General features: G+C 37.8%; 1 protein-coding gene across 3 annotated transcripts in view; it reads right to left on the reverse strand.

Moving 5' to 3' along the window:
• The window catches only part of STK24 (serine/threonine kinase 24), a 52,515-nt gene that overhangs the window by 8,565 nt on the left and 31,067 nt on the right, over positions 1 to 12,883 (reverse strand). For all 3 annotated transcript variants that reach the window (XM_066545133.1, XM_066545135.1, XM_066545134.1), the window contains 4 exons: positions 7,958 to 8,014; positions 4,962 to 5,070; positions 4,685 to 4,842; positions 159 to 344 (listed from right to left, as the gene is read on the reverse strand). In XM_066545133.1, coding sequence (XP_066401230.1) covers positions 159 to 344; positions 4,685 to 4,842; positions 4,962 to 5,070; positions 7,958 to 8,014 — 510 coding nt within the window. The remainder of the gene's footprint in view (positions 1 to 158; positions 345 to 4,684; positions 4,843 to 4,961; positions 5,071 to 7,957; positions 8,015 to 12,883) is intronic.

The raw sequence follows: 12,883 nt of genomic DNA on the forward strand, positions 1-12,883 counted from the left end.
TAGTCTTGATACAAATGAGATTTTAAATATATACAGTATCTAAAAATATACCTGTCACTTATGTCAAACCATATTAGAGAAGGTGAATGACACTTACTCATGCAATCCATGTAAAGCAGTCAAGTTCTCTACTACACACTGACAAACATGAAACTCACAAAGCTCGGGTCCTTGTTTAAGCAGGCCTCGACAAATTCTTTGAGGGATTTACTGAAGTTTCCTTCCAGCGTTGGTGGATTGTTCTTAGGAATGAGGAACAAAACTTTCATTGGATGTAATTCTGAATGAGGTGGCTCTCCTTTTGCAAGTTCTATGGCTGTTATGCCTAATGACCAGATATCTGCCTGTAAGAAAGAATGCTTTTAAGATTAGGTTGGAGAAAGAGAAGAAAGTGTTGGCTTGCTGCTCTAGTTTAACCAGCAACACACATCTGCTTGCTCACACCGTCCCCTGGTGGAATGGGGGAGGAAGAGAATTTGAAGGGTAACGGGAGAAAACTTGTGGGTTATGAACAGTTTAATAATTGAAATAAAATAACAATAATAATAAATTATAATGGAAAAGAAAATAGAGAGAACTAACACCCAAGAAAGGCAAGTGATATAAGTGGAAACAGCTGTTCTCCTCCAAGAGGAAGATGCTCAGCCAGTCCCTGAGCAGCCCCTGGTTTTATTGCTGAGCATGAGGCCATATGGTGTGGAATATCCCTCTGGTCAGCTGGGATCAACTGTCCCGGCTGAGTCCCCTCCCAGCTCACTGTGCACCCCCAGCCTGGTGGGTGAAAAGCAGGAGAGGCTTTGACTCTGTGCAGGGGCTGCTCAGCAATCAGGAAAACATCCCTGAGTTATCAACACTTGCAGCACACACCCAAAACACAGCCACATACCAGATACCGTGAAGAAAATTAATTTTACCCCAGTCACAACCATCACACTTGTAAAGGTAGATTTTAAAGCTTTACTGTAAATAACTTCATGTGTAAATTGCTTTTGTTACCATTGTTTTATGTGATTAGCCTCATAGCCCAAGTAAACAGAGTTTCTTGGTTGTCTCCACTCTTCAGTACAAAACAGTTTTACTAAATAGAGTTTAATTTTTTTGAAATCAATACTACTACATCAAAAGCAATGTCAGAGTTGTTATAAACTAGCATTTTATCTACCATATTCAAGTACACTCTGTAAATATGGGGTAAGACTAAAATATTTACATAAAGTATTTTAACTTGCACAAGATTTTTCCTCAACATAAATTAGCTAGTACAACCATCAGAAATTTAATACACTAGAATATAACTTCCCTGGAGTTTAACACTGGTTTTATTAATCATTCCTTTTCACAGACTAGAGAAATGCATTCTTGAACAGTAATATTCAGCTTTTTGGTCCAAGTAGCCTCTAAAAGTTTTCACCATCAAAATGTGCTACTCTTTCTAGGGAATGCTGTCTCCCTTGATACAAATCTTATTGCAAATCTACCTGAAGTAATGTGAAGCAATGCATTGTAATTCTCTCATGTTTTGCTGAAATCACAGACCCAAAAGTCAAGAGAATGGATAATAAGCCTGTCAGAAAGGTAAAAGAAAAAAATTTTCACAGAAATGTCTGTTCCAAGGACAAGATACCAATTAAAATATTTATGTTTGGTTTTTTCCTGTTTCTTTTTAAGCGAAAGCAGAACAAAGTCTTATTCTCAGGAAAACAGGAAAGATCTGACATAAGCTGTCTGGTTTTACTCCCAAACAGAGCAGTTGGAATTTTGATATGCTGTAAACACATCTATTTCCAGGTGCTGGACAGAGCAGAGATTTCATTCATCACTGCTGTCTTTACAAAGTACCCCTGAACCCCACCTGTGTCATCCCTGTGGATTCTCATGGTTATCTTTGACAGACTTGTACACATCCATTCCACTATCACAGCCACAGTGCCTGGCCCAAAACAAGCTCCTCCTTCCTTGTTCAGACAGCATCCTACTGTTAAGAGTTTAGTTACTTAATTTTGCAAGTAAGAATGAAAAAAAAAATCAGAGTCAATTAGCATACCATTGAATTTATGAAATGCCATTTTGTTAGCCCATGTTACAGAACAGTTCCTGAGCACAAAGAATTACATAAGCACATGAGCCCTGAGTTTCATTTATCTTAATAAGAGCATTATCAGCTAAGCTCTCCTCAAGCCTAATTATGAGTAACTTCCCTCTAGCAGGAAAGCTTTTCTTGGTTACAAAAGAAAAATGTCACCTGTGAAGATGAGTCTTCATGTTAACAACTGATTATTATTATTTCCACTTTATTCAGAATTTCAGTTTGTCAAGAGTAAAGTGTTAAAGCCACATAAATGGATATGTTTCCTCTGCCAGACTTTCAGTCACAGGTGGAGAGTGTGTATATGAAGTATAAACATCAAATTTAAATGTGTTTGAGTGCACAGACTTCCACCTGCACAGACATATATGTATAAATACTTCCTTTTTTCCTTACTTATAACTTTTTTCCTTACTTATAACCTTTTTTCCGTACTTATAACTCTACTGCTAGTGACCTTCCTCCACAAAAATGAACAAAAAAGTGCAACAAACCATGGCTGGTATAGTCATGTGCACTAGACTCTTTGAAGTCCCAGATGGGTTTTGGAAACCCATCATCAAAAATAACTAACCCCATAATCCTCTGGAACCATATCCTCCCCTTTCACAGATAAGAAAGGAAGTACCAATTGCACATGTACCCAATTAGGCATTTCTAGGATGGACTTGACTGTGACAGTGAACCCCAGAACAAGGACAAATAGTTCTCCTCCAGATGTGGTGACACTCCATTCACATGCTGTAATTTTTAAAGTTTCAAATCTTGAACAGAAATTCTTCTTCCAAGTTCAGATGACAGTCACCAACTCACTGGTAACTACTATTTACTGCAATACTGCCATAAGCCTTTCCTCTTCTAATCTAATGAGTAAAATTCAGTCTGGCTTTGAAGTTCTTGTAAGTCAAAGAAACAGGCTATGTGCAAAAGAAAGACACTTTCAAATCAAATATCTATTTTTTACAGTACAAGTTTTATAGTAGAAAGAACAGAGAACTAGATCTATGAAAAATGAAGCATGCTAAGAAAACATGTTTTCAGATAAGACAGGAATCAAAACAGGAAGCAGAAGCACTGCCAAAACCTAGAGCCCTTTCAAGCTTTTATAGGGAATCCTCATCAAGTATCCAACACACTTATGTCTATATGACACTGCAGACTGAAACAGCCAGAATGAAAAACGTAAGAGCTGAATCATACTTTGTCTGAGTGATGGTCACTCCCAGGAGCCAAACCTCAAAAAAACAAAAAACCCAACCCCAACCAACCAAAACCAAAACAAATAAACTAACTAAAAATCTCCCACAAAAACACACAAAGGGAAAAAACAACAACCACCATTCAAAAAATGTTTACTCAACTTTAAATTGGGATTTGGGGGTTATTTAAGCTTCTACAGGCTCTACAGTGTTTTGCTTGTTATAGCCTCTTTACAGAAAGATATCAAATAGGGAATTAAGCAATAGTACAGCCTAGACCAGAATCAGCCTTGGCAAATGGAAAGAAACATCCCAACCTGTCCCATTGCATGGAGATACAGCCAATCAACAAATCCCTACAGGGAAATCAGAGGACATGAGCAAGGAAGATGAGCTCAGGGAAGAACATAAGGAAATACTGGTTATTATAATAAAGAAAGCTGATCTTAACACAAATTGGGCTTGAGGGTGACCTTTGTTTCAGACCTACAGCTGCAGCAGTGGGCTGGGCAAAGAGCCTTTCCTGATACATGGGTGTCCTGCTGAGCTAGCCCGGCCATGTGGGGGAGGGAGAAGGCAGGGGCAGCCAAGAGCTGTAGATGTACCTCAAACAAACAGAAGCATAAAAAACAAGTAAACAACACAAAGAACTTTGAAAAAAGCAATAGGCTTGAACTGGCTCTAATGGGCATATTCCTTTCTGGCAAGCAGGGACACACAGTGCCATACTGATGAGAATACAGAGAATAGTAATGGATTCACATTTCTATTGTGACCCAGCTATGTATTACAATTGCTATATTGTGCTTGTCTTGAGATTTCAGTATGCTGATGTGCCACTCTCCTAGATCAAAATCCTGCATATAGATAAACTGGTATTTAATATTAACACCTCCCAAATGGCAAATCTGAAAGAACACGGTCAGAGCAGCACATTTTGCCAGAGATGAGTAACAGCCCTTTCAAACAACACTTTCACATCCAACCAAATCCATATTCTTCAACTGTGTTGCTGGCTATTTTTTTCTAAAAGCAGGAGGAAGAATATCGACAGTTTGAATATATTTGCACTCTTCCACTTTTTCTAAATATCTGCACTCTTCTACTTTTAAAACAGCCAAAAATACTCATCAATAGAGTGGGAAAAAAGGTGATGAGATGCACTCGTGAATACTGTATCATTTCTTGCCATCTGGATTGTCTTAATAAACTAGAAAACTTAAACCTTAGATACAAATTAGGAAATCTTTCCTCACCAACAGCTTTTAGCTGCTAGGTGTCACCTGAACACATCCTCATGTAGACACAGCCAAAGTTATAAGCTGCATTCTCAAGACCAACCTATATAATTCGATTTAGAAAAAGGAAGGGACTTTAGTAATGCCTTGAAGTACCTCACCTTTGAATCATATGCTGATTGCTTTATTACTTCAGGTGCCATCCAAAATGGTGTTCCCACAAAGGTATTTCTCTTTATCTGTGTATCTGTTAGCTGCCCAGCTACTCCAAAATCTGCCAGTTTTACTTCCCCTTGTTCTGACAGCAATACATTAGCAGCTGCAATAAAGAAGAAGAAATACCAGAAATTAAGATATTTGACACCATTTGACAATGTAAGGGTGCTCATACAGGTTTGCATGAGTTCTTCTGATATTCATCACAATAAAACAATTTACCTTTAATATCTCTGTGGATTTTCTTCTCCGAATGCAAGTAATCGAGTCCTTTGAGTATCTCCCTCAATATTGTAGCAATCTGAGTTTCATCAAGTGAGCCAGGCTCTAACTAGGAGATGCAAGAAATGTTTAAATATGTATAAAAAAAGGACAAACAGAAATAACACTGTGACTACAAAAAGAAATTACTCCTTCTGTCAGCCCTCAAAACTTCCAATTTTCTAACTTCATAATGTGAGACAAAACAAAATACTCTTTTTTAAAACACATAGTTCTAAACTAAATGGCTTAATGAACAACAGGCAAAGAAATAATTTATTTTAAATATTACGTAAAATTTGTTAGAGGTGCCATAAAGACAGAGCCTTGAGTTTCTGCTTTGTGGTCAGGTATGGTGGTCAGATATACTAACCTTTGAAAAGCATCTGATTGTTAACATTACTCTGAACTTAGATGTGCAACTCCACAGACCCTATGTGGACCCAGATCTCAAAGCCTGAGCAAGAAGCTAAGACATTCAAGGTACTACATCCATCAGTCTGTGACTACATAATGCACTGGACTTTGATAAATTCTCTAAAACTCAATTCAAACTGACAGGCTGAAAGAACATTACCTTTAAAGCATTAACTTTTTTCAAGTAATACTGGAAATATAAATCTGCTAATTGTTAAAAGATTCCAAGTAATTTTTCTTATGAGAAGAATTGGTAACGTTATATGATCCCAAAGTTCTTTACATGTGATATGAATTCTAAAATTGAGAATAACAGAGGAAAGGTCACTACCCAGAGAGACAATAAGGGCATCTTAAACCCTGTCCTTAAACAATAAGGGCATCTCCAGGGAGACACTGAAACTTTGTGTCCAACAATTAATATTGGAAATATTCCACTATTCTAGTGTACTCCACAATAGCACTCACTGAATCACAATCAAAACGTTGTACCTCTAAAGCTTCATTCTCTGAGAAGGAAAGCATTTCAGATAAGGATTTTCAGATAAAAATTAAAAATAGTACATCCCTCAGAAATCCTCATGCATAGCAACAGAGGTAATATTTCATGTAACAATGCATTTGCTTTATCTTTGCAGCTTTAGTTATAATCTTATTTGCTTTTCCTTAGCTCTGATAATACACACAATATTACCACTGAAACCCACTAAGACATTCTCAAAGCTTTGCTCCAGCCAGGCTGTAAGCACCAGTTTGAGACTTGGTAACATGACACAGCACATCTAATGGGGGAAAACCTCCTATGTCAGCTTCAGCTCACCTTAGTGAGGAGGAATTACTGAAAACAGAGTAAATCTGAGAAGACTGGCACTTGTAGCTTGGTCACAAACTTGAACTATACTCAAAGTTTGACCAAAAATGTATATGCAGTTGCATTACATGTACTTTTTCTTGTGAGGCAGGATTTTGAAATCATCCAGTGCATATTCAAGTACAGAAAACACCAAGCTAGAATGACATGTCTGCACTCTGAACATAAAATTCAAGGATCTCAGTAATCCTTGCCTCGACTATGAAAATGTGGCAAAGCATGCCAGGTTCTAGTTGAGAACCATGATGTGCACGTTAGAACTAGGAGAACATACACCAGAACAAAAACTGAAAATTAATGAAGCACACAAAAGGTGCTTAATAGACACTTAGAGGACAATTTCATTTCTGGGGTGAAATTTCTTCAATAACATTTTAAGATGTGAACAAGTACTTTCTATTTCTATGCAACAAACTTAGAGAATAAACACATAATCATCACACAAGTGAAATTTGTGAGATTTTAAAAGAAGAAGAAAATATGGTAACATGTGTTTTCATTCTGCTCTTTTATACCTATACAAAGAAAGTAATAGCTAATTTATAAAAGCAAACCTAATTTCTAGTTGCTCTTCTGTCCAGAAGAAAAAAGTGATCACAACAATAAATACACATTTTTTATCACATCTTTATGGAGAACTTAATAAATTTTTACACAACCACAGAACTCCTAACAGATGTGGAAGCTAAAGATATAAATGGATTCAAAAATACACAACTGCAGGAAGCCCACATTTAATACCCACTCCTGTGCTCTGGATGTCACCAGCAGAATCCCTTTACTGTGACCTTGTTCCTTTCGCTATTTCCTCAAGCATTTATCAGTTATCCTATCTGACAACTGCAAACTCTGCTACAAAGACATTCTGCCTCAGTTTGGATAACAATTTTCACATACTTAAAACATGCATTATTATTTCTCTAACAGTGTTTTTTAAATCCACAGTGAACATAAGGAGGTGTGTCATTTGGGAGGGGGCTTGGGTGCTTTTTAATAGCTGAAGTGAATGTCAGCATCCAGTTACAGAAAACATGATCTGCACTGACCCCTTTGAATTCCAATTCAAACCTGGCAACTCCATCCCAGGTGCAGAATGAGGCCCTTGCTCCTGTTAAATTTCATACCCTTGATGACTGCACAGCACTTTGGTCCATCCAGGGCTACCTGCAAGGCCCCTATACCCTCCATGGAGTCCAGAGCTTCTTCTATTTCTTTGAAATATTATTTTTAATACCAGCCTAAATTGTACTTCTGTCTGTTTAGGCTTCAGAAAGACCTCAAACAAGGAACCTTTTATTTGTTTGGGGGAGGGGGTGGTGAAGAAGATACATTAAAATGTATAAACTTGTATAAGAGTTGTAGTGGCAGAATTAAGAGATACAAAAAACTATTTTCAGGCACTAGTGCTCTCTGGCTGACTGAAGATTACCATTCTAAGATGTTTATATCCTGCTTCCAATATTATGTTGCTTAGTTCCCTTCTATTTACACAAATAATCAGTCATGCCTCATGGAAAATAACATTTTTCAGGCATTGACAAATACTTTTATCCTTTCCTGAAAGTGAACATTGCCACAGCCAAGTGATCTATTATAGTTTCCAGAATTATAAGATAGGAATATAATTATGTGGAATAAAGTAACAAAAAACCATGCATAATTTACTTACTAGATCAAGGGCAGAGCCTCCACCCAGATATTCCATTATTATCCATAATTTTGTATCCTGTAAAATAAAAAACCAAAAATGTATTAAGGTAAAAAAAAAAAGAAAAAAAGAAGTAACTTAAATTAATGGGACTTGTCCCATTCTTTTTGATGAAGAAATTATCTGTAGTTTTGAAACACCACTAACATTTAGTTGTTCTTCAAAAATATCTCTGGATTATTTACTCAAGAGTGTGTACATGGAAGAGAATACATTTTAATTTTAAAATTCCAATTATGGAATTTTAAAAAATCCATAATTCCAAATTTAAATGATTCCAAATATCAAATAGTGTTACATATAATATATTTCCTTTCCTTAGAAAATATTATCTCGATTTTGTTGATCATCTTTATTTGTGCAGATACCTCTAAATATTTTCTTTAGTAAGCCTGACTGCTGTCTAGTTTCAATTGAAATAGAATTTATTCTTCATTTTTTTGCACTGTTTCATTTTCTTGAACAGTCAAGTAGGTTTTTCTCCACTAATGCTTATGCATCTGATATATTGTATAGAATTTTTGCACAGTTTTGTTCAAGAAAAAAGAAGCAAAGTAGTAATGAAGACTGTTTAAAATGACTATAACAACTTACTAGATTCAGCTGGTAAAAGAAAAGCTAACAACAACATCAAGCTACTATATTCATAAAGAAAACCTTGGTACATATTACAAGACTGTTTAACACAAGATATACAACACAGTGTGCTAAGAAAGAGACTGGACCAAATCATTTCTTTCCACTGTTTGCAGCATCTTTTTCCCAAATACACTAAAGAGAAGCAGTTAGTTCAGCTTTTCCTTACAGTACCAGCCTTAAAACACACAACAAAGCAAACCACAAATCTACTTCGTAGTTATTCAAATGAAATTGCTGCACAAAACACACTGGTGGTTTAGTTTTTATGATTATCAAGTTGTTTTACACTTTGTTAGTTAGTTTCACCTCTATGGTATGTACCAAACTTTCACAAGACCTCTAGCATAATAATATAGATATCTCTCAGATCAAGGAGCACATAAATAGCAACAATATTCATTTACTTTATCCGACAGAATAAAACTTCATGTAAAAATAATGGCACATAGCCAGGACACCTGACTCTGAATTCTCATCTGTAAGGATGGATTCAAATTTTTAGAGAAGTGGTAAATGTATTGCAGGACATAACTTCATCTAAATCCTCTGAGGGATTAAAATTTTAGTCCTTAGGACTCACTTAAGTCTTTTAGTGATTATTATATCTATAGTTCACTGCATCCACCCCCTCTCTGGACTCCTGCTGTAGGTAAATGTGCATTTTTCCTACCCCCAGTTACACATACCATACTATTTTTAGATAAGACCCTGGATTAGGGTTCCTTCTTCATCCACTATTTTTAACACAGAGCTTCAGCTAAATTTAGGTACCTTTCTTCAGGAATCAACTCATCAACTCATCAACAAAGTCTTGCTAAAAATACTTCAAGAGAGCCAGAACACGTATTTTAGAAAGAAAGCGTAATTTAAAAATATAATCTATCTCAGTACTGAGAGACAACATCCCGATAGTGCTTACTTTCTTGCAGACACCACAAATATTCCAAGAACTGTAACTCATCTTGATAGAGTCTCTTACAGTACTGAAATACTTGTTTTTCTGCCAAAACTTTTACATGTTTTTCCTGTCCCTTCAAGGCTCCAGGTCTTAGCAGCTCCAGAATAAGAACATTACTGAGATGTGTCTTATAGTGAGTCATCCTAAACTTGATCAAAATTTTATATTTATATTTTGCGGATAAAATGTGTTTCAAAGCTACATGAAATTTCCTGAATATTCAAAACTCACACTTCATTTTAATAGTAACTTAAACACATGAAGTCAACTGTATCACTACTTCCTAGTCCACTGGAAGTGCCTGGTTGGGAAAGAACAAGGTAAAGGAAGCAAGCAAACCCCTTGACCCTTTTCAAACACAGTGAAGAAAAGAAGAGAAAAAGAAAAACAATGGGAAAAACCCCCAAACATCCACAACACCTCACACAGATGTCAACATGAGTTGTGTCTTCCCGTTTCTATTATCTCAAGGATTGAAAGAGTTAACAACTCGAAATAAGATATAATTTCCCAAAAGAGAAATTCTCTAGAATGTTAGGTACCAAATTCTCCAGCTGAAAACTAGAAATTAGAAGTAGAAAATAACTCACATAAATATTTAAGAATATAATTTTAATTACACAGTTGCACAACAGTATAACACAATTACACTACTACATGTTATAATACTTATAGTTGTAGCAAACCTCATGGAGCTTGGGAAAGCTCCATGGAGGATTGAGGCTTAACAGTAGGAACTGCTGAGTCATGATGAGACAGCAAAATAAGTTCCTGTCTCTGATCCCCCACCCCAAAGCTTATCTCTGTAAACCCATAAGTCACTTTTCCCTAACCCCCACTATTGGACAAGTTTAGATCCCCCTTACCCTATAAAAGCTCATTTGACAGAAGAAGAGTTGTCGCTGAGACCCTTCAGAGACTTCCCAATAAACCATCGCTGTAGAACTGCCAGGACCTCCTTCTCCTCTCTCACGTCTGTTGCTACCTAGCAAGCAAAGAGCTGAGATCCTAAGAGAGCTTGCAATCTCTAAAGAGCTGACAATCACCAAGCTTGCTAAAGGGTAGCCCCCAGCGATGGCCACGAGCTAACTGGGCTTTCAGGCACTCTGTCTCTCTGAGGGATTGGGCTCCCGGACTGTCCTGCACCGCTCGATAATAAAGCCAAGATCGAGGCTTTATTATACATAGTCTTTTAAAATCATCATTTATCATTTTAATTGTTTTTCTAGTTCAATTAGTCTTTGCTCTTGAAACTTTCATCATCAGGTGCCTGAGGCTACATGTCTGAATTTACAATACAAAAGCCATTGATCCGCTAAACTCAGTAATTCTACATTTTAAAACAAATGAAGTATGGAAATACAGTTAAGAAACACACACAAACACACAACTGTATCTGTATAAGTAATAGCAATCTATTAGAATTATGCCATCTTTTTATCTGATCCCTATATTCAAAGTTATTTTTAATTCTCTATGGTTCCCCCTTGCCTCAGAAATATTACTCAACTTCATTGATGGTTTTGGGTTTTTATTTTCAAAGTTTCCATCATTCATATGAAGTATCTGAACAGATTCATATGTTGTACTCAAACAAATTTAATTGCTATGGTAGCAAATCTTACTATCACCTTCCCTTAATTCTTTTTGGAATTTTTTTAAGCTTTCTTACATAAAACCTACATATATTGCCTGACAAGAAGATGCAAATAAATCCTTTTGCTAAGACAGCTGTAATGAATTTCTCAATATGTATTTCATTTTAGAGCTAACAACTACATATACTGACTTTATGTCTGTGGGGGCTTGGATGCTAGGTAGCACTCTGTCACTCCCTTCCTCACTGGTTATGGGACAGAGAATAAAGCAAAAGGCTCATGGGCTGAGGTAAGGACAGGGAGAGAACAATCTCCAGTTGCCCTCATGGGCAAAGCAGATAAAAAAGGGGGATATCAGTTTCATTTATTACTAATCAAAGCAGAGTAGTATAATGAAAAATAAAACCAAACCGTAAAACCCATTTGTCCTGGCCCCTTCTCCCTGGGCTTGAACTTCACTTCCAAATTTCTCCATCTCCTCCCCCCAGAGGAACTGGGGATGGGGAATGGGGATCATGGTCAGTTCATCACATGTCTCTGCCACTCCTTTCTCCTCAGAGGGAGGGCTCCTCACACTCCTTCCTGCTCCCACAGGAGACAGTCCTCCATGGACTTCTCCAACATGAATCCTTCCCACAGGCTGCACTATTTCATTAACTGCTCCAGTGTGGGTCTTTTCCATGGGATGCAGTCCTTAGGGAACAGCTGTGGGTGTCCCACAGTGTCCTAAGTCCTGTCAAACCTGTTCCAGAGTGAGCTTCCCACATGGTCCCAGTCTTATTCAGGCACATCCACCCGTGTGGGTGGTGTGGGTGCCCCCCATGGGCTGCAGGTGGATCTCTGTGGTCCCACTGAACCTCCCTGGGCTGCAGGGGCACAGCTGCCTCACCATGGCCAACACCAGGGGCTGCAGGGGAATGTCAGCTCCAGCATTTGGAGCATCTCCCCCACACCCCTTCTCCACCGACCTTGGTGTTTGCTGTTCCTCTCACTTATTCTCACTCCTCTCTCCAGCTGCAGCTGTGCAGGTTTTTCCCCTCCCTTCTTAAATCTGTTATCCCAAAGGCACTGCCACAGTCAGGGGCTCAGCCTGGGCCAGCAGCACACCCACCCTGGAGCCAGCTGGCAGTGGCTCTATAGGACGTGGGGAAAGCTTCCAGCAGCTTCTCACAGAAGCTGCCCCTGCAGCCCCCCAGTACCAAAACCTGGCCATGCAAACCAGAGATAATGCCTTGTAACAACAGCACAAGGCCAGCACAGAGCTACTATCAATTGACTTTGGCATCACCATAGCAACAGGCCTCCTTTCCTTCTTTTCTGAGTATCTCTGGCATGCCTTACATTCCCTAACACCTACTGTCACTTTCCTTTTTAAAGCTACCCAAATTCTTTTTTTGCTTGAACTTCTCACCCTCTTCAGTATTTATTCTCCTTTTGCTCTCAAACAGAACTCTGAAAGCACTATATTTTCTCCCATAGCCTAGATTAGTAATTATATATTACACATAATCACTCATACTTTCAAGAAGGTACTACATTTATATACTGACACTAGCAACATTCAGTGCTCCACTTTAAGATCTGAAACAAGAACAGTTTTCTTCTTCTAAGCATCAGCCACAACACAGCGTTGAATTTTCTTCAAAATACAGTGAAGCCATGGTGAGTCATCCATCCAAATTTAGGATTATT

The sequence above is a fragment of the Molothrus aeneus genome, chromosome 2 (genome assembly GCF_037042795.1).
Source record: "Molothrus aeneus isolate 106 chromosome 2, BPBGC_Maene_1.0, whole genome shotgun sequence".
In the NCBI taxonomy this organism is placed as follows: domain Eukaryota; kingdom Metazoa; phylum Chordata; class Aves; order Passeriformes; family Icteridae; genus Molothrus; species Molothrus aeneus.